This window comes from Camelus bactrianus, chromosome 13 (genome assembly GCF_048773025.1).
Source record: "Camelus bactrianus isolate YW-2024 breed Bactrian camel chromosome 13, ASM4877302v1, whole genome shotgun sequence".
Classification (NCBI taxonomy): Eukaryota; Metazoa; Chordata; class Mammalia; order Artiodactyla; family Camelidae; genus Camelus; species Camelus bactrianus.
Window position 1 is genome coordinate 40,290,447 of NC_133551.1, and position 20,797 is coordinate 40,311,243.

Here is a 20,797-nt window from a genome sequence, read left to right on the forward strand (position 1 = left end):
CCCTGCGTGTGTGGTTGGGTAATTGGCGTATTCATCTAGTAAATTTGGATGAAAGAGAGGCCTTTGTAAGCTGGAGAGTACTAAATATATGTAAATAATAATAGGTTATCCTTTTTCCCAATGGGACTTAAAGAGTAATTTGTTGGCCCCTGATGAAGGTCTCTTATAAAGACCTTCCTTCGTGCTTTCAATACCATATGGATTGGTGTGGGGAGTAGACATGGACCACCTCTGTGAGAAATCCCGTGTCTGTTTCAGAAGCCAGGTCTGGGGGAGAAACCTCGTAGATTAAGTCCCCTGACCCCTCAGAAGCCTTTGACTGGTCAGGCCATCTCTGGTCCTTCCAGGCTGGGCTCCTGGCCCCACCCCTTTAGCAGGTTTCTCACTAGGATCCTAAAGGCTGAGTGTGTCCTTGGGTGCTCTGGACCTATTCTTGGGGGATGCTAACAAGAAAACCCTGACTTGTGTGCCTGGTAGACAACCAACAAGTATCCGCAGAAGTCTTTGTGATGACCTCCAAAGGGCTCCCCACCTTGCCCTGCGGCACCCCCTGCAGACCTCTGCAGCTTGGGCTTTGTTGAGGGCTGAAGCAGCCTGGGTCTTGGTGCGTGCCTGACCTACCTCTTCATCTCCTCTGTGTCACTTTTGGAACAAACTAAATAATCCACCACCCTTAGAGGGCCTCTCGCAAGTTTACAAGGGTGGGCTCTGTTCTAGAATGTGGCTGGGTGGGGTGGGGTGGGGTGTGATGTGTCTTTGAGGGGCTGATTTCCTGTGATCACAGAATTTGAGTCAACCAGACCATCTGTTTGGTTCTTTCGGGGCACTGGGTACCAGAGCTATTACTGTTTCTGCTTCAGAGACAGAGACAGACATGTGTACACACAAACTTGCACAGAGTCCATGACCTTGTGAATCCTCTTGTTGGGGGTATTAACATTTCTGTAAAGTGACCGTCCTAGTCCCCTCATCTTAACACCGCTCCCTCGTGTTTGCTCAGAGCCCCAGGGACTGGGAGCAGGGTGGGATGAGGGTCTCATCCAGTGCAGCAAACCCTCCCTGTGCACCTACTGGGTGCCTGGCCTAGTTCTGGGGAGGCTTCCTGCACCTGCTGCATTTAGGCTTGAAGGACAGGTAGGGCAGCAGGAAGCCATGGGGAACGGCTCACTTCCAGTGCGAGGAGCCCTGATGGGAGGAAAGGACACTAGGTGGCCTGTGTTGATGGCTGCATCGAAGTGGGCCAGGGTAGGAGGAGGTAAAAGGGAGTCTCACTCCTCTGTGGCTCTGGGCACCTGGGGCTCTGGGCAGGAGGCACTGCCCTGCTCTCATTCAGCTAGCTTGTTTTTGTTGGGGTCATCGTTGCTGAGCTGAGCTGTAGCGCCCTTCTGTGGCAGCTAAAGAACTTGGTTAGAGGGGAAGAAATGTGGGCTTTGAACCCAGGTAGACCTGGGTTCGAATCCCAGGTTGGCCACTTCCTGGCCTGCTGTGTAACCGTGGGCAGGTCAGCTCTCTGAGCTTCAGTCTTCTTTTCTGTAACATAGGGACGATACTGGGACTGGAGAGGGGATCAGAGGGAAGTACTAAAGGGCCAGGCATTAGGAGGTACCTGTTACTATCAGGGGTTGCTGTCCTGTCACTCCTGTGGGCAGCAGAGGGAGAGAGGGAGGGTGTGGCTGGAGCATGCCACCTCCAGAGGAGTGGAGCCCTGGCTGGGGCCCTTTTTCTGACTTCCCAGTGCCCTGGAGGGCCGAGCCACAGACCCAGCCATTGCAACCCAGCACCCACCAGTGAGGGGCCAACATAGGCTTCTCTCCCCCTCATTCTAATCTGCTGGTGACCACGCCTGGCAGGTGCTCAGGAGCCTCCGGACAAGGTACTCTAACTTCTGCATCTTGGACAGCACCAACACCTGAGCTAGAGGCAGAGTGGCACCCGGATTTCAAGCAGAAGAGCCAGCTACGCGGTCAGCGGCCTGACAGTCGTGCTTAGAGGGCTGCCCGAGTGGACAGTGGCTGGCTTCTCGTGGCGTTGTTTGCTCCAGTTTCCTTTGCGTTGTGACCTACATCATTCCTTATTTGCTAAACCCTCTGAGCAGGCAGCAGTAATAAATCAATTAATGACTCCGATGAATCGTTTAATGGCTGACAAAATAACAGTAAGGCCAACAGCTTGCATCTCTCCAGCAGTACCAAAGGACGCTGGTCGACCGGGGTGGGGGACTGAACAGAGACTGTTAGCTAAATTAGTACAATTAGTTCGTGCTTTAAAGGTTTAGATGGCATCTGCTCAGCGCTGAGCCTGCGTGCCTGCAAACCCCAGTAGTGGGCTGCTTGAGGCTTCCGTCCTGGCCCGCCAGGAGAGCCCGAGGATTCCCGGCCCCTTCGTTTACACACCCCTCCCCAGCCAAGTGTAAACTCCTTAGCTTTGATGTCAGGGGACCCTGGTGAACTTTCCAGACTCTGCACCTTGTCCTGTCATGGCGGAGGGCGAACCGAGGGAAGGTGACTTTGTCCCCACTGAATCTGTGCAGCTGAGTGACGTGTGGGCCCTCATTCTTGAAAAGTGTTCTGGGGGCCTTGCCTTTAACGATTTCTTTTAAACTTAAAAAAAGAAAGTTTGTAGAAGCAGGTTTTTTGTTCTCTGCACACCTCAGGCCTGGCAGGATTAAGTCGTCATTGGAACTGAGCATATGTGCGGGCCCATGCCAGGGAATTTTCCACTTTTCAGAAGCAACTGCCAGTGTTCTTGTTAGGGAGCTGTCACTGGCCTATAATGACATGTTTGCGGTTGTAAGAGGCTCCTTTAAGACAGTGGGAAGCGCACGTGTGTGTGTGTGTGTGTGTGTGTGTGTGTGTGTGTGTGTGTGTGTGTGTGTGTGCTTTGCTAATGGTGTAAACCAGGGCCTGAAGCTCATCTCTCTTTAAGAAGGAAATCAGCGTTGTACAAACAGCGTGCTGTTGATCCACTCCGCACTGTTCATTTGTAGGGAGCACCTCTGGCCCTTAATCTTCCTTGTCTTGGGTGTACACGCCTAGGACCTGCGCCCTGTGCCGTGCAGCCCAGCCAGGGAGGTGTTTGCACATGGACGAGGGTGCCCTGGCCAGCATCCACAGTTTAACCAGGTATTATGACTCGTGGCTCCACCTCTTACACAAACTGTGCCCTTTGATCTAATTCCCAGAAGAAGCCGGGTGCTTCCTGGGATGGATGGGCAGGGCCCTGTGGGATGGTAGCCGTGACCTTCTCAGCACAGAGAAGCCAGTTCCTCTTTCTCTTGGAAATATTCCATCTGGGGTGCCTTTCTTTCATTTTTTAAAAAGGTAAAGAGAGGTCTTGCCTCAGAAGACTTGAGTTCTGTCAAGCAGAGGACTTTGTCTTCCAATAGCCCCGACCCCTTCTGTGCCCTGGCCTGCTTCATGTTCATGGAATCATAAAAAGCACGCCTGGTGCCGTGTTGCTGGCTCAGGGGCTTCCTCTGGCTGAGCACCTGTTGCACCTGAGCTCCTTACCCGAGGAGTCGTATTTAGGTCCCCCACACCCTTGTAGAGGGTAGAGCTCCCCACTCCTTTCCAGATGACGGTGAAGGGCTCAGAAAGGTAAAGCAAGGTGCCCATGTACCCCAGCTGCTGGAGGATGGAACAGCTGGGCCTAGAACTGGACTTCTCTGTCCCTGGGCAGCATCTTTAAGCATCAATTTCCAAACTTAGACCAGAGAAGCCAGAACACAGCTGAAAGGTCTGGGCTTGACTTTCTACACATCTTGAGCTGAGGGACCTCGGACAAGTCCCTGAGCCTCCCTTCTCTTATCTGTAGTCCTTGCCAGGTTGTTGGGAAGATCCAGGAGAGGAGCTGGATGCACTGTGCTAAGGCCAGCTGGGTGGGCAGGATGGGCGGCCCGCTTCTCTTATGCGTAAGAGGCCCCCTTTTGGGGGGAGGGGAAGTGAGTAAGCCCCTCGCCCACCCTAGCAACCAGGGATGGAGTGGAGCTCTGGGGAGGCAGAGGCGTGGCGGGATTTACGCTCTGAGGAGAGGCTGTCAGAAGGGGCCTGGTCCAGGGGAGGGTTAAGATGACAGTGGTAATCTCTCACCTCCCTGTCACCTCCCGCATCTTCGAGTCTTGCCATCCTTTAAGGCCCAGGCTCGAGTGCCACCTCTTCCATAAAGCTTCCCTGATCCCCCTAATCCCTGCCTCGCAGCGCCCGCCCGGATCACCTTCCCACATCCTTCAGTTCTCTGTCGCTCCCACTCATTTCATCCCCTAGACTTTGAGGGCAGAGCCGGGCCTTTGTCATCTCCCATCCCGGTGGGCACCGTGCATCCCTGGCAGCCCAGGCGCCAGTGTTTGCTGAACACATCGACGTGTATAAAGCACTCATAACCTCTGTAAGCTCCCCACCTACCTTTTTTCTCCTTTCTTCCCAGGGTAATTTGCCAGTTAGATCCAGCAGACTCTTCAGTGGAGTCTTACGCGCGCACACATACACACACCCTACACCCCACACCCCTTTAGTGGAGGCCAACTCAGTGAAATATTTCCCGGAAGGAGCAGAGTTAGAAGGTCAGTCTGCTTTGGGAAGAGCAAAACATGTGGATGATCTCAGACGTAGAGAATGCCTTGTGCTTACCTTATGTTTGTAATGATTTGTCTGTTGTTTCCTTTCATAAACATCAAAGAGCACACAGCACTCTTCTTGAGAACTGCAGGGGTTGGTGACAGGAAGATGGGGCAATTTTGGGGGGTTTCTCAGACCTGAAATTGGGTATGGAGGGACAGAGAGACTAAAGTTAGAGCATTTATAATGATGCACTTCTCTGGGCCTGTTTTCCTGCTGGTAAACAGCAGTCACCCCTTCCCAAGGATGTTGAGAAGTAACTAGTATCCCCTTTCCTCTCCCACAGTCTCTGGGATCAGGATGAAAAGTCATCTGCTTCTCTGTGCGTGCCCTCTCTGTGTTCCTGCATCCGTCCTCTCACCCCGGGAGACAGAAGTGAGATGGGGGCTTTGGGAAAGAAGCTCTGATGTTAGGACACCCCTCACTTGTGCCTGATGGCCTGACTGTGGCAAGCTGGAACTTCTGTCACCTGGACGTGGCGCTTTCTCAGGTTGCTTGGCTGAGAGCTCAGCATGATGCCCACTTGGTTCCCTGTAGCAGCTGGACCTCAGCTGCCTCACTTGGAGCTGAGCAGAGGCCCAGGGGCAGGAAGGCTCACCCAAGTCACACAGCAGGTGGCTTGTAGCCAGAGCTGGAGCCCTGATCCCAGGACCCTTGGTCCAGGGCTCTTTTCTGTCATAAGAATTCCCAGGAAATGCCGAATGGTGCTGGGTAACGTGGCTGGCTCTCCCCTTCTCAGAGGGGAGACTGAGGCTGAGCTGTGGCTCGTAGCTTTGTTGTGGCAGAGCAGAGAGGAAACCCACATACTCTGATCTGGACTGTGCTAGTGCCCTGTCCCCACTGTGAACCACCCCAAGGTAACATTCACCCTGATGGTCAGATCTGGAGAAGCCTTTTGTAGCGCAGAGTATCGGCGCCTGGACTGAGGACCATCCTTTGGTGACGGGAAAGTACATCCACTTCTCCTTGCACGTGATGGCCCCTTTGCTGTTTGGAGGCAGGGATCCTGTGTCACTCCCCCGTGTCATCCGAACCTATTTAACGCCAGCTGGTTCTGTCTCCTCATGTAGCAACATCTGTGTGTTTTCTCCAGGGTGCAGAATTAGAGCCTCTGTCCTCCAAATGTATTCTCTCCTGTGGTCTGTACCTAAAACCAAGAGGCTGCTCCCTGTACCTTCCCCTCTTTTGACCCCTGCTTCTCTCAGTCTTGGCCTTTCTGTCTGGGTGATGCAACTCCCTCCATTCCCTGTGCTACATCTTCAGTTTGTTGATGCTGCTAAAGTTCCTTCCAGGAAACTTGGCCCAGAAGGCCCCCGGTCACTCCAGTATTTTGCACAGAATGCTGAAGCCTCTGTCTTGATGATGCCTGTGTAGGCATTCCTCCCTCCCCGGGACACAAGCCTTCCTCAAAGGCCTTCGTGTCTCAGTGCAGGTGTGTCCTCCGCTGCCCAGCTGTAAGCACACAGCCCCACACCACGTGCCCGTCATGTCCTGGGTGCTCAGCCACGTGGCCTGTGCTGAGTTTCAGTCAAGGAAGGCTGCACTTGGTTTCATATGTGGGCCCCGTGCTGCTACACGCCTGAGTGTTGGGGTGGGGCGAGGAGGGAAGGGATTTGCAGAACAAAGTTCCATTTTGCAGCCTTGTAAATCAGTCAGGAGGGTTTGGCCAAACTGGCAGGAGTCCCGCCGTTCACTCTGAGCGTTTGTTTTTATTCAGTTTTCCAAGAGCTTCATGTGCATAGAATTATTTTTAAAAGAGAGTAAAACTGGGTTGGGGGATCCCATGCTAGTTTATGAGTGAGGATAACTGGGGGTCTCGGGGTGAGGCTGGAACAGAACATTATGTAGGGGACATCCACAGATCCCCACTTCTTGAAGGAAGCATGAATGTTTGTCACCTACCACAAGGTATGTATGAGATGAGAGCTTGTCTCCTGGTTCCTGTGGACTGACCTGCTGTTCCTGGAGCCGCAGGGGGCTTCTTGCTACAGAGCCAGGAAAGGGCCCAGCACCACATCCGGGGCTGGCCAAGTCTGTCTCTCCGTGGAGCCTTGGGGACTCTGGTGGTGGTGTGTAGGTTTGTCAGTGGTGCACCAGGATGCCTGGCACAGGGTCAGAGGGGGTCAGGTGGGATTCTCAGAAGCCATGGCTGCTCTTCTGCTTGGAACACTTCCCCATTGCCTGGAGCAGAGTGTCCTGGTTCCTCCCAGTTGCTTAGATCCCAAGGCCCCAGGTTTGAACCCTGCTTCTCCACCAGGGGAGGGTAGGGGGAGGGCGACAGGAGAATGTGCTTATTCTGGGGCAGGGGAGGTGTCTGGGTATCTCCCCACTGTTGACAACCAGATTTGGATGAAGGGGCTTGTGTGAAACCAGCTGGTGTGTGTCTGGAGCACACAAACAGGGCTAAGGAGCTACAGTGACCCCTGAGCCCCAGTGGTGGTGTAACCACCCTGGGACCCCAAAGAAACCTTGCTCTTTAGGGGAAGAGTTGTGGGATGAGCCCTCCCTAGAAGTCTCGCTGGCTGTGAACAAAATAAAAAACTTCGCAGGGAGGGGAACTTTCATTCACAGCTTCAGGCAGATGTCTGAAGGCACCTCGGGCTTTCCAAGTGGACAATATCCCGGAGGCTTGGAGGAGGCAGTTGGCTGGAGTAGGCCACACCGCTCAGTATAAGGCCTGTTTTCTATTTAGAAAAGAATTTTTAGTTAGTTTTAAAAATGCACAAGTTACCAAACTGCTTGCCCGATTTGATTCTGCTTTTTTTAGTCCATATATACATGCATATACGGAGAAATGCTGGTGAGTAGAGCCAGGGGTTGGATGCAGGGGAGAGTCCAAGCTTCATCAGCTGTTTTTTTTGGTTTGTTATGGAGGTACTGGGGATTGAACCCAGGACCCCGTGCATGCTAACCATGCATTCTACGACTGAGCTATACCCTCCCCTTGCAGACATCATCAGCTAGAATCTGCAGGCTCTGGTAACAAACAAGTTTCTGGGTGGTTTTTAAGTTTTAACCCTTAAGTGTTCTATAATGAACAGAGAAGAGTTAAAATTCAGGATCCTTCTGTTCATGAAGGAGCTGCTCTTTCCAGTCCCTGCCCCCATGGTGTGTGGACTGGGTTGGGGAGAGCAGCTTGGAAGAAGGGCCCTAGAGGTCATCTTCTCTTACTCCACCATTGGACATGTCGGGAAACTGAGGCCCAGAGCAAGAAGGGACTTGCCCACAGTCTCCCGGCCAGGGCCCGAACCCACACAGTAGATGTCTGGCTTCTGAGAGCTCTGGTGGGGGAGTCCTGTCCCGAGCAACTGCCACAGCCCCGGCATGCTGTAGGCCTCATTGAATGTCAGGGGGTTTTGGTGTGGATTTTGTGTTTTTAGAGAAAACTCACATGAGACGCTTTGCTGAGTGCCTTAATGGAGCTCTAACTCGAAGTTGGAAACCACAGGGAGAGGCTGATTCCTAGCAATCCGGAAAGGCTTGGCTCCAGATGGCCAGGTTTGAGCAGGTCTTTGAATAATAAAGGTTATAATCATTTATTGAACACCTGCTGTATGCCTCACATGGTGCTGGCTCTCAGAGATGGGCAAAACAGCCCCAGCTGTTGAGGTATGGAGTGAGGGCAGTGTCATGTTGACAGATGTGGGGATAGGGTCCGGATTAGGTTTTGTATGCAAGAATTATTTAACCCTTTTGTCGCTCTCTGACACTGGTTGTTGCTTTCATTTTCTTCTTTGTACTTTTCTCCCCTTTTGAAAGTTTTTCATTATGAGCACATGTTTGCTTCAAAATCAAAGAAAAACAATAACTGTCATTCTTCAGGGCACAGAGTTAAGCTCTGCATATCTACTTAATTTTGCTGCTCGAAGAGCCTTTAAGGATAAGTTATCGCTTCAGCTTCCTGACACCTGAGTCACAGCTAACATGGCCCCCTCTCATTGGAGGGTAGCAAAAGTCCATGCTCCAACCCTGATGTCATCCATTTACTAGAGCCATGGTTACCCCAGCCCAAACATTCAAAGGACCAGGGACCACCCACCCACGCACCCCCACTTCCTAGAACCATGGACTCCTGATTTCATAGGAAAATGAGATCCTGGTGTTGAGGGAGCCTCGTAAGTCGTGCACCCACATTCAAGTTTTCATTTAAGAGGCTTTTAAAAAAATAATAACATATCCATATATTGTATCCTTAATATATAAAGAGTTCTTATTATCACTAAAGGAGAAAAATCAAATACCTAAATAACAAAGCATGAATGTTTTACTATTTATTTTACTAAATGACCAGTGTAAGCCATTTCAAAAGGGTAGTGATCCAAAAGATTAAGTCAAAATACCAAAGAGGGCAGAGAGATCTCATTTTGTAACTACTGAGTTAGCAAACACTGATTTAATGCCTGTTAATTAAATTGGTTGAATGATGATACCTCTATAGAATATTAGGCTTATTAAAAAATCATTATTTCCTTTGACCATTTAATGAGATGGGGAGAAGTGCTCATGACATTATTTAACAAAATGCAGTGACTAATTTTCTTTTTACTTTGCCATATTCTATAATAGGTATTTTATATTAAACAGTAAATGCTAATTTAAAGAACTGAAGTGCTGAAGCTTCCCAGATCTTTCTTTAAAAACAAAACAATGTTTCTGGGCTGAAGGCTGAAGAAGAGTACGTCTGGACTCTGAGGCAGACAAATGGAGAAAGGTCACCTTCAGCTTGCTGTCCACACTGAGATTTGTTTTCTCGTCTGTGAAGTGGGGGTACTTGTGTCTGCCTCAGAAGGCCATCTGGGGGTTCAGGGAGAGATGGTGTGAAAGTATCCAGCCCATTTCTGAGCCCCAGGCCAGTTGGCCCCTGCCATCCACCCCGCCCAGGGCCGGGCCTCTGCTCCATCCTTCTCACACCATGGTCAGGGGCTCCATCTCTTCCACCCTTACCCCAAGAGCAAGTCAGTGCCACATGTGTCGAGTACAAAACATTTAGCCAGGGCAAGAGAGGGTTTGGGTTTTCCCAAATGTATTGCCTGCTCTCACCCACCTTTCTGATCATTGTCATTGGTCCACCCACTCTGCTTTGACTGGGGGACTTGAATGAAGACATGAATAATCGGAGAAAGAGTGTGCCCTGGGAAGGTGCCTGTGTTTTGGAAAGATGTCAGTTCTCCTCCAAATTTATATATATATATAAAAGAACTTTTTTCTTTTGGTAGGAAGGTGACTTTTATAATGATAGGAAGTTTGGAGGGATAAATAGATAAAAATAAGCAAGAAAACTTCAGTGAAAGAATTGAAGGAGCTAATAAAATACAGTGTAAAACTCTTATGATTAGAATAGAGTGTTCTAAAAGTTCCAGAGTTCTAAAAGCTCAGAAACAACCATACTTTTCTAAGAATTTTGTCTCTGTTTTCACATAAGTGGGGAAAAAAATCAACCTGAACCAGTTGACTATTACAGGAGTAAAACCCTTATTCTTTACCAAAATAAGTTCCAGAAGGATTGAAGAGTTAAATATAAAACCAGTCTCTGAAAGAGCTTGAAGAAAACACAGGTGGATGTTTACCTCACCTCATTATTTTGGGGTGGGGAGAGAGGTAATTAGCTTTATTTACTTATTTATCTTTAGAGGAGGTACTGGGGATTGAACCCAGGACCCTGTGCATGCTAAGCATGTGCTCTGCCACTTAAGCTGTATCCTCTCACCTCTTATCTCCCCGCATTTTTTAAAAATCTTTTTTGCTCCTGCTCCTGAGGAGTAATTGTTGGCTGTAAATCATGAAAAGTTGCATTTTCACAGAACCACCAACCGCAAACAAACAATGCATCTAATGGATAACCTGGCCCATTCCCCCAGGCGGTCCTCATCGCAGAGAACACTGGGGCAGAGGCTGGGCTGGGGCTGCGGCCTCCAACTTGGGGCGGTGGGGAGGGGAAGCCCTGCTCCAAGATGTTTTGAGATGTTTGTAGCACACCCCAGGGTGATTGGCAGAATCTCTGTTACACAGGGGGTTGCATTTCTGTAGGCAGAATCATTTTGGAGAGTTGGGCAGCCCCATCCCACCCTGTTCTCTTTACCTGGGGTCTGTCACAACAGCCAGGGCAGGCCCAGCATGAGTCCTCTCCACTTCCAGATTACTTTTGTGGTTTACAAAATGTAACCCATCTGGTTCCTTAGCCTTCCCCAACCCTTAGGAGCAGGTGGGACACCAGGGACAGGAGGGCTGAGTGGCTTGCCCACGCCGGCCTGCGCTCAACCCCTGCTGTGTGGATTCCCATGGCTGTCTGTCCATCTTGCTGCATGCAGTGTGTCTGGGGGATTGACACGCTCCCTCATTTCCTCCCATGGGAGTTGTAAGTTAGGAGGTCTGGGTCCTAGTTCCAGGCTCAGGAGAAGGCAGGAGAAGTGACTTCTTCAAGGTGGTGTTGGCAGGCTGCACTTGTAACTGAAGAGACACCCATTTCCTGACTCCGAGGGGCTGACCCTTGTCCCAGAGAACCAGTCAGACCCCTGGAAGATAATTGATGACTCAGTTTCAGAGTCTCTGTCCTGGTGGGGTTAGGGAACCTTCGAGGCTGGAGGTGGGCTTCCTGCAGGAGGAGCATCTGTGAGCTGTAGAGCTGGGGGTAGGCGGTGGGGAGAAGCAGGGCCTGGGCCCAGGTAGGCCAGTCAGGCCCGGGGCTTCCTGCACAGTCTCACCCGCCCGTGCGAGCATGGGGCCGGGCACAGACACGCCGACCACATGAGCAGGTGGGACACAGATTGTCTGGAAGGAGGCCAGGCTGGGAAGAGCAACGTCTGTTCACCCCTGGGAGGCATTTGTTGAGGCAGATGTACCAGGTAAATGCCGGAAGAGCAGCATTTAAACAGAAAACTAATGACAGTCCCCCGCATCATGCAGCCCGCCTCATCTCCCACCGCACCCGGACCCTGACGGGGCCCTCCTCCACCCTCCAGGGATGTTTCCCAGCTGGGCTGACTGTTTATTCTTTAAATCATGGATATCTATTGCTCTTCTGCTCTGTAGAGCATGCCAGCCTCTTGGAGAGGGCACAGACATTTATGCAGCCCCTCACCTGTCCTGAAGGAGCTTCATAAAGCAGCCGAGTGGGGAAGGCAGGGCATCCTTGCTTAATAACAGTTGCTGCTGTGGTGGGCATGGCCCTCCTGTATTAGAGATGAGGCGATGGAGGCTCATCCACTGATTGACACACCGGGGAAGGTGGTGTGTGAAGGGGGTCTGTGGAGGGCGAGGGTGGACAGGAGAGTCACCGGGGGGTGGGCCCAGGGGTGGGAGCTCCCTGTCTCCCGTTGTGGATGCGGCCGCCTCTCACTCTCCACCTTCCTGTCTCCACAGAGCGCAGCAGCCGCACCAAGTCCCGTGCTTGGCAACATTCCCCCCAACGATGGGATGCCGGGAGGCCCCATCCCGCCAGGTTTCTTTCAGGTAGGTCCTGTCCTCCCATCACTCCAGGCCAGGCCCCGGGCAGGCGGGAGGGAGGGAGAGAGAAGTAAGTAGTAGTAGCTCAGTTTGCCATGGTCTAAATACAGTTGCTTTATGCTGGTTCAAGCACTTCCCTTCCCATCCCTCTCACCTCTTCCAAACACCAAGGAAGGGAGAAAAGACAGAGATGGGGAGCAGACACCTCCTGCATGTGCTATGTCACTTCTGCTGGAGTTTGTTTTCTTCACACCAGCTTCGCACTCATGACACAGCCCACCCCTGGTTGGGGAGGCGGCGGGGCTGCTTCCAAGTCCACATGGAGCTGTCTTTTAACAAAAGGCTTAAAAAACAACAACAACGACAAGTAAACTGCTCTTTGTTTCTGTTTTGTTGCTGCTGTGTTGTCATTGTTTACTTTGCTTATCCAAACTACAAACCTTAGGCGTACTCTAAAAAAACAAAAACCCCACCATCCTGGCAGGTCTCGAAATCCTTTCCCTCTGGTTAACCACTTGATTTTTTCCGAATGTGATCACAGACAGCGTCCCACAAGCATCTGTGCCCGCACTCTGCCCGCCAGGGCAGGAGCAGGTCTCATGTGGGTTGAGGGCCTGGCCTTCCCCAAAAGACACCTTGTTGGGCTCTTGGGGGGCTTTGCAATTTGTGTGTGGTTGCCACACCTTTGGTGCCTCCTCCCTCTCTGTTGTCCCCTCTGGGGACTTACTCGATTTAAACCAGATTGAAACTGGGAAAGGCCCTCGGAGAGAGATCGGTGTGCGGGGCAGGAGGAACTTTCATATGATGAAGCTCTCGAGCATGACGTTCTTTCAGACCTGTCTGTGGCCGAGTTTGAGAATCTGCCTGAGTTCCCCACAGCTTTTGGAATGTTGGAGCTTTCAGATAAGAATATGGAAAGAGTGGTTGTGTGGAAAAGAAGGCAGAAATTTCTCTGCGAAATCCAAGAATTCAAAACTGGGACAGTGAGGTGAAGTCCGAGGAGACTTTGGCTTGGTGACAGCCAGAATGTCACACCCTGTGCATCCATTGGTGATGCAGGCGGCGGGGGCTCCCTGGCGCCTGAAGTATCTGAGCAAAAACGGGGTAGATACCTCCTGGGGATTTCTTCCTGGGTGGGAGATGAGCTCAAGGACACTTCTTCTTTGCAGGATTTCACATTTTGGTTGATGTTAACTCCATGGAGAGGAGGGTTAGGAAATGCTGCTTACCAGACAGGAAAGGGAATCAGTGAAACTTGGGTGTTCCCCCAAAACAGAAACTGCAGATTGCCCACCAAGGTGGCGGTTAGCGGGATTTAGGGATGGAAGTTCAGGGCACTGGTTGGCCACACATGTGTCTATAAGCTTTCCTAGTGTACTCTCCAAACTGGGGCCTTGTCCCAGGGATGGAAATGGGTATAACCTGAAAAATCAGTATATAGGCTTCAGGTTGGACCAGACCAAGCATTGCCTGGGGCGTGGCTTGGAGTAAGGCCACAGGCATCGGGAAGAGGGGCCAGGCTTTAGAGAGAGTAAGACATTCAAATCCTTGGATACCTGTGGACCCAAGAAAGACAGGAGCCTGGCGGGCTTCTGCCATTACCCGCAGAGGGGAAACCCAAGGGAATACTGTCTGAGAGGGCTGCCTTTCTGGCACTGCAGAGGAGTGTTCTGCACCCAGCTGGTGGTGTTTCCCATGGTGTTCTGTCTGGTTAGGACTTCTTTCCCAGGCTCACATGTCCTCACCAATGGTGCCATGGATGCCCTTCACACAGTGCAGATGTGGCTTCCCTGCTTAGTGAACAGAGCCCACTCAGGTACCAGGCTCCACTTGTGTGGATCCTATTGATGCAGCTCGCTGGCATCTGGGTACCCAGTGCAGGCCACTATGGCAAGAGTAGATGGATAGCAGCCAGCTGCATTTTTTAAAATAGGCCGTTGACTTCTATTTCAGCCTGAGTCTGGAGCAAGGAGAGGTCTGCCTGATATGTGGGCAGCTCCCAACTTCCTGCTTTGGTACAATGTCCATGGTTAAGGCCTAATTCCAGACATACTTCTTCGGCCCTCCCCTGTGACGTTCAGTGCTGTGTGGTCAGAAAGCCCAGACTGATTCCTGTCCTTATTTAGCCACCACCAGCTACCATCAGACAGAGGTGACTTTTCAACCCACCCTCTTGACTTGAGGTCCTCTCTGATCCCCAGTCGGTGAACCATTGAGCTTGCTGAAACATCGAGTAGGGGGCTGTGTGCCCCAGCCTCTTGGCTGACCCCCATCCCTACCTCCCACCCCCCAAGCCAAGGGGCATCGTTTCTCCATCAGTCAGATGAAGGCGGATGAGGTCCTTCCTGGTTGGGATGCTGAACTGTTTGGGCTGGGTCACTGCTGCAGGAAAGGGTATCTCTCTGGAAGGTGGTAGTGGCTGCCCATTTCCGGAGCAGGCCACTCATAAGAGGAGTATTAGCTATTGATTGCCGGCCCTGCCCCAAACTCATCGTGCAGGCAGCCACTCTTATATTAGAAGAGAAATAGAGATGATATCGAAGGTTTTATCTGCTGCCAACAATTGCACGTCTTCCCCTGCTTGGCCACAGCTTGGCAGTCAGCTCTGCTGCAAGAGGGTCTTGGCACCAAGGAGCCGGCCTGGGTTGGCTGATCCAGCTTTGACCAGACCTCGTCCCAAGGTGGCTAGCCTGGTTTTCAGGTCAGGACTTCACCCCTAGTTGGTACTAAATTTAGTTGGGGCCTCCAGGGTGCGTGGGAGGGACCAGCTGGCCAGCCTCGCCATACCGGCCCCTTAGAAAGCAACATAGGGGACCCCCTTCCTCAGGACTCCGACTGCCAAGCTGCGAGGCTGCTCCTGGGTCCAGAAGGTTTGGCTGTCCCCATGTTAGTTTCTGTCTGTCTGCTCTTCTTTATTTGCTGTTGGGATTTCTGAGGTGGACAGTGCCTGTGGTCCTGTGGCATAATATGTGCTTGGTATCAAGTTGAGGGCTGGCAAGGAGGTGGTTTGGGACCTGACCATCTCTCACTATTGGGGAATATTGTGGGGTTCTTTAGGTCATGGTAGAACTTAGCAAAGACATTCTAATTCTGTGTGTTCCTTGTAATAAGCTTGCCTTAATCTTGGTGTCCCCAGCACATGGCAGCACTGGGGACCTAGGAAACGTTTGAACTGAGTTTGTGTCGCTCATGTTACCAGGAGTGGAGCCCAGCCAACCCCCAAGCTCTAGATCCAGCACTCTCACCAAGCTAGGAAAGTCTGGCAGTGGTGGTGTGGAGTAGGGAAGGACACGGAGGATTGGAAACTGAGGCCACCTGTTCTGGTCCCCTGCTTGGCCACATGACCCTGAGTGACCCTGGGCAAGTTGCTCCCCATCTCTGGGCCCCAGTTTCCTCAGCAGTAGATGAAGCAGAGTGGACCAGATGGTCTCTGAGTGCCCTTCCCACTTGGATTTTTCACTTTGGATCCAGATGGATTTTACATAATCAAGCAGTGCCATTTTTTTTTTCAGGCAGCTTAAGTCAGTAGGGCTGCACATCTGGCGAAGTCAGCATGGCTTTGGCCAGGCCCACTAGTCTGGGTGGGTCCCCAGCTCCTTGGCCCTAAGGTGGTTTGAAAGGAGGCACTGTCCAATGAGGATTTCTAGGTCCAGAGCTGGGGAATTGCGGGAGGGCAGGGGTCATGGAGAAGGGAGCATTGTTGGGTACAGGCTGTTTTTGTTCTTGTTTAGTTTTAAATTCCAATAATTGTTTTCAGTTATGTAGTGTTTTTAGACATGCAACTTACTTTCACTTTGACCACAGCATTTCTGCAGAGGAGGCATGGCTGACTGGGAAAGTGAAACTCTGAAAGGGGAATGACCTGCCCAGGGTTAGCAGCTGAGGGCTGGAATCAGACCCTAAACGTAGTCCCTGAACCTCATGTTCTTCCGCAGCAGTCAGAGATCCTGATGTAGGTACAGGACTGATTGTCTAGAGGAAGAAGGGAGAATAGAGAACATGAGAAAAAGGAGAAATAGTGGAAGGGGAAAGAGAAACTCTAGCCACTGTCTCTTAAAAGTAGCCGGTGTTTCCATTCAAATGCTAGTGGAGGTCATAGGCCTAAAAGACTGTGCCTTTTCTGGAAGAGGCTCCCTTTGCCAGAAGCTCAGCCCGTCCTGCTCTGAACATCCTCAGATACTTTCCGCCATGGTGGGGTACACTTAGGGATTGACATGTCCCCCATTCCAGTGAGTCCTCGTTCCTGCTGGCCAAGCCCATCCACCTTGGAAGGAGGTTGAGGTCTGCCCCAGGGAACCCTCCTCATCAGTCTTCGGGGGAGAGAGGAGAAGAGCAAATGATGTGTAGAGGAACCAAAGAAATGATCCAGAAATAAGAGGGAGAGAGATACACACGACCTTGGCCCTTTCCTGTTGAGATTATAGGATACACTTCTCTGCTCATCTCCCTCAGAAATAGCTGGGGTTTCTTTGGGAGAGAAGCAACTGCAGGAGGGCTCTGATGACTTACTTCAGGTCTCTGAAGTTCTGCCAGATAGAAGATACTCAGCCCTACCTCTGTGAGGTCAGCCCTTAGATCACAGATCCTTGAGAGAGAAGAAGAGGGAGGCTACTTGGAGTCTTTGTAGGGAAGACATTGCTACCACCTGCCCATTTAACAATGAAGTAGTGAGTTCCTTGGCACTAGTGGTAACCAAGAAGAGACTAGATGCCCAGCAGAGAGCCTTGGGGACTGAGCCTTGGGGTGGGAAGATGTGTTTCCAGGGAAGATCAAAGCCCAGTAAATGAGAACATGCCAGTGGCAGCAGCTCGGGCGGGCAGGTCCCGAGAGCTGGGCCGAGTGCTCTCCGTTTCCGGCCTTCCTTTCCAGCGGGAAGCAGGCAGCGGCAGAGTGAGCTGACATTCCTCCTGCCAGAAAGCTGCTGCAGCAGAAAAGACTCTTCTGTGCTGACTAGGGCAAGTCCGGGACTGAGGGAGGCTTGGGAAGAATTAAACCACCTTGTGTTTGTGGTTTTCAAAGCCTGCTTCTAGGGTGGGGGCCCGGATTCCCATTTGACAGATGGTGAATCTGAGGCTGGAGCCTAAACCCTGTGAGGCCTGGCCTGGGCTTGTTGATCGTCCCCTGGCTCATTGGCTGGACGTGGTCTCTGAGGGCACAGTGACCTCTCTGTCACCCAGCCTTGGTGAGCACTGCAGACTGTGGAGGCAGCCACAGACCCTGCCCTCTGTGGGCTCACAGAGACTGCCTGGTGGAGGAGCCGGGGCTGATTACATGGAGGGGCCAGTGCCATGGGGGCAGGCGAAGGGTACAGCTAGCCTGGCCTGGGAGTCGTCTGGGGAGGCTTTCCCGAAGGGCTGACACGGGAGCTGAGGCCTGAGCAGGAGGCAGTTGCCAGTGGGGGTGGTGTGGGGCGGGAGAGGGCAGGTCTGCCTGGGCGTGGATGTGAAAGGGATGTGAAAGGGCAAGGGATGGCAGGAGGCTCGGATAGACACACAAAGGACTTGAACTTACTGGCAGAGGGAAGCCACGGAAGGTTCCTAAGAAGGGAGGAGGGGACGTGGTCCTAGGAAGAGCACATGTGGCCTGGAGGGGTTGGGCTCATGGCAGACTGGCCAGTGTAGATCCCAGGCTGTGGTCCTCTCTGGAGGCAGCCAGGGCCTGAGCTGGAGGGGTGACTGAGTGCTGTGGCGCCTCCCTGCCCTCAACAGGTGGCCCCTCGCTGAATGTGGAGCTGGAGGAGTTGAGGGGGAAGCAGAGCTGAGGAGGCCTTGGCTTCTGGCCTGCATTGGACTGAGGTCAGGGCTGTGGTGGGTAAACAGGAGGCAGGTGTGGGGGTGAGAGTCAGCCTCTTGCTGAGTCTGAGGTGCCTCCTACCCTCCTTCCTTCCCCAGGGGAGGGGGCCTCATGTGGTCCCATGGCTGCCCGTCCTAGCCCTTCCTGGCCTCCCATCCATGCTCACAAACCCTAAAGTGGAACTGCCAAACCCCTCTCATAGTTGCTAGTGGAACATTCTCCAAATTAAGAGAAGGCGCCCCCAACTCTGTGATCTCATTTGCCCATTAGGTAGGCCTGAGGGCTGATAGTATTCCCTCTGTCTGGATGAGAAAACTGAGGCTCAAGTTGGCCAGAGAGTTGCTTAAGGAAGAGAGACCTGGGCGGGGCGGTGGGACCCAGATCCTCATCATGAGCCCCCTGTGAGCTGGGGAGCAGATTCCCTGCCGTTCCTGGGACTGCTCTCCACCCCATCGCCTTGCCCTGTCTGCTTCTTCCCTGTGGGCTGAAGGGGTCCATAGATGCACTGGTCTGTGGGAAAGGACAGAGGTGCTGTGTCAGGAGTGAGCATGCCAGTCCTCCAGGGGACAGAAGTACCCCCTCCTCCCCACCCCTCACCCTGCTGTCTGCCTCCAGACTGACAGAAGGCAGGGTCACCCCTGCTGAGAAGGATTAGAGAGGAGGCGGGGCGCCCCAACTGCTGGGCCCTGGGCCACGGTTGGAGGTGGGGAGCCGCTGCTGTTCTCCACCCCCAGCCCCCACCTGTTCCAAGCCGGCTTGGCTCACGCAGCAGCAGCCCCTCCCCTCCTCTAGTTACTGAGATGAAGCCAGGAGCAGCCTTTAAGCCTGAAGACCTCTGGACACTCTGGTTTGAGTCCAGCCCTGCTGCCAAACTGCTGTGTGTCCTTGGCAAGCCATCCTCCCGTCTCTGGGCCTTAGTTTGCTCATCACTCCAGAGAGCGCTGCCCAAGAGGGCTTTATAAACCCCTGCCACTCGGAAGTGCTGTGGACTGGACTGTTCCTCCCCTCCCTGTCTTGGACCCACATGCAGACCTCCCCTCCGCATTCACCTGGCCTGTGCAGAAAGGCCAGGGCAGGAAAGAGAGGAAAACAGCCTTTCTTTCTTGCGAACACCACCTCCACAAAGGTCAGGCTGTGCTCCTGCCCTGCCCGCATCCAGCCTGGTGCCTAATGTCTGCCCAGCGGCAGATGACCGGCCCAGGGCGCCTAGCAACAGTGGACAAAAGGTTATTCCTGACGTGCCAGGCTGCCTCACCCCCTCGCCCTCCGTCCTAAAAAGGAAGAAAAAAGTTACGGCCTTGACCGGCGTGTGTGCACGCGTGGGCATGTTGGTGTCTGCACACTTGAGCCACCTCCCCCTCCCCAAAACGTGAACTCCACATGTCGCGCTGTAACTCTCGCTGATGAAATGGAAAGTTGAACATAAATCAATGTCTGCCGCCCTGTTAGCTATGCATCAGCAGTCAGCGCCTGGGAGGTTTGCTCAGTAACAAAGCACCCGGTGGCTCTGCGGGCCTCGACCGCCCCCTGTCGCGGAGCCAGCCCCACACCCGGGAGTCTGCGGGCTGCAGCCAGCCCGCTGCCTGTCCCACTGCGCCAGACCCATCCTGGCTCTGATCCCTCTCCGTGGAGAGGAAGGGGAGTGGCTCTGGAAGGACCCTGGGACACAAGAAGCCAGGACTGTGCCCAGCTGCTGCTCCTCCTGCCCCGGGAGACCCCAATGACTGTGTCAGCCTCTCCAAGCCCCTTCTCTTTAGCTCTGGACTGACTCCTGGAATCTCTGACTTTTATGGATCTGATGCTTAGGGGTTGATGTCAGCAGCACCTTCATCTCTGGTTTATTAAGATCTTGGGCTGGTTTATCCTTTTCCCCTTTGGACCTGGGTTTCTCTTCGAGTTGAATTTCTCCCCCTGTGCTGGAGAGCTGCCCTGCTGGGATGTGGGCTCTCCCAGCACCTGGCTGACTGTCCCCCAGCAGATCTTCCTGCCTCTCATGGGGGGTGGGGCGCCCCAGTGTTTTCGTTTTGTCTCTTCATAGTTGACTAAGAGGGTTAGACCCTCCTCTGCCCCTGCCCCCTTTTCTGCAAATCATGCTGAGATTTTTTTTCATTTAAAAAAAAAAGTTCAAATTCCTCAGCCCTTGTAGCAGAAGAGGTTTGAAGAAGGGAATTCCAGCGGGATCCTGTAATAACGGGCCTTGGCATTACATGGATTGAGACAGGCTCCCTGAGTATGATCATGCCGCCCTGAGGGGACACTGTCCTTTGAGGAGTCTGGGCTAGATGCGGGGCAGAGGACATTTCCCACATCTCGTTGAGATTTTGTTTTAAAAGCTGGGGACACAGCCAGAGACCCACAGTGTGGGGTTTGGGTTCATGTCCTTTTTCTGCCTAGATTAACTCCCCAGCCAAACTTTTCCTGACAAGCTCCTTCCCCCAGATGAAGGCCTTGGAATCAATGAAGCCTTTGGGCCAGGCCTACCAGTGGCTCTGTGAATTTGTAGTCCAAAAAGCCCCTGTCTCTTGCTAAGACCAAAAGGGTGGGGTTAGGCTTGGTAAGAGCATAGGTGGGACCACAGCCTTCGCAAAGTGTCAGCTCCATGCTGGGGGCTGGGCTCCCCAAGGAATTCCCCAACCTGCCGGACGTGACTTCAGCCACGTGTGCAGTGCAGGGTGGGGCGGGAGACCACTCAGCTGTGGGAGAGGCCTCCAAAGAAGATGACCTCTGAAGAGGGTCATCACAACGCCTAGCGGCTGTGACCAGAGCCTTTGGAGCAAGACAGCCCACTGTCACTCCTGGTGCCATGTTCTGGACAGGTTACCAGACACCTCTGAGCACTGGTATCTATACCGTGCTGAGGAACAGTCTCAGCAAATCGTGGTGCCTCCTTTTTGGAGCACTGGTGAGGTCTGACTATACCTGTAAACATAGCCTCATGTTCAGTGATG

At 52.6% G+C, this 20,797-nt stretch overlaps 1 protein-coding gene across 4 annotated transcripts in view; it reads left to right on the forward strand.

Moving 5' to 3' along the window:
• SSBP3 (single stranded DNA binding protein 3) overlaps positions 1–20,797 on the forward strand; it is a 157,837-nt gene that overhangs the window by 98,132 nt on the left and 38,908 nt on the right. For 2 of the 4 annotated variants that reach the window (XM_074376424.1, XM_074376425.1), the window contains exon 5: positions 11,973–12,062. In XM_074376424.1, coding sequence (XP_074232525.1) covers positions 11,973–12,062 — 90 coding nt within the window. Of the gene's footprint in view, positions 1–6,306; positions 6,522–11,972; positions 12,063–20,797 lie in introns of those variants that run through there. The other 2 variants (XM_074376426.1, XM_074376427.1) reach the window with 2 other exon arrangements.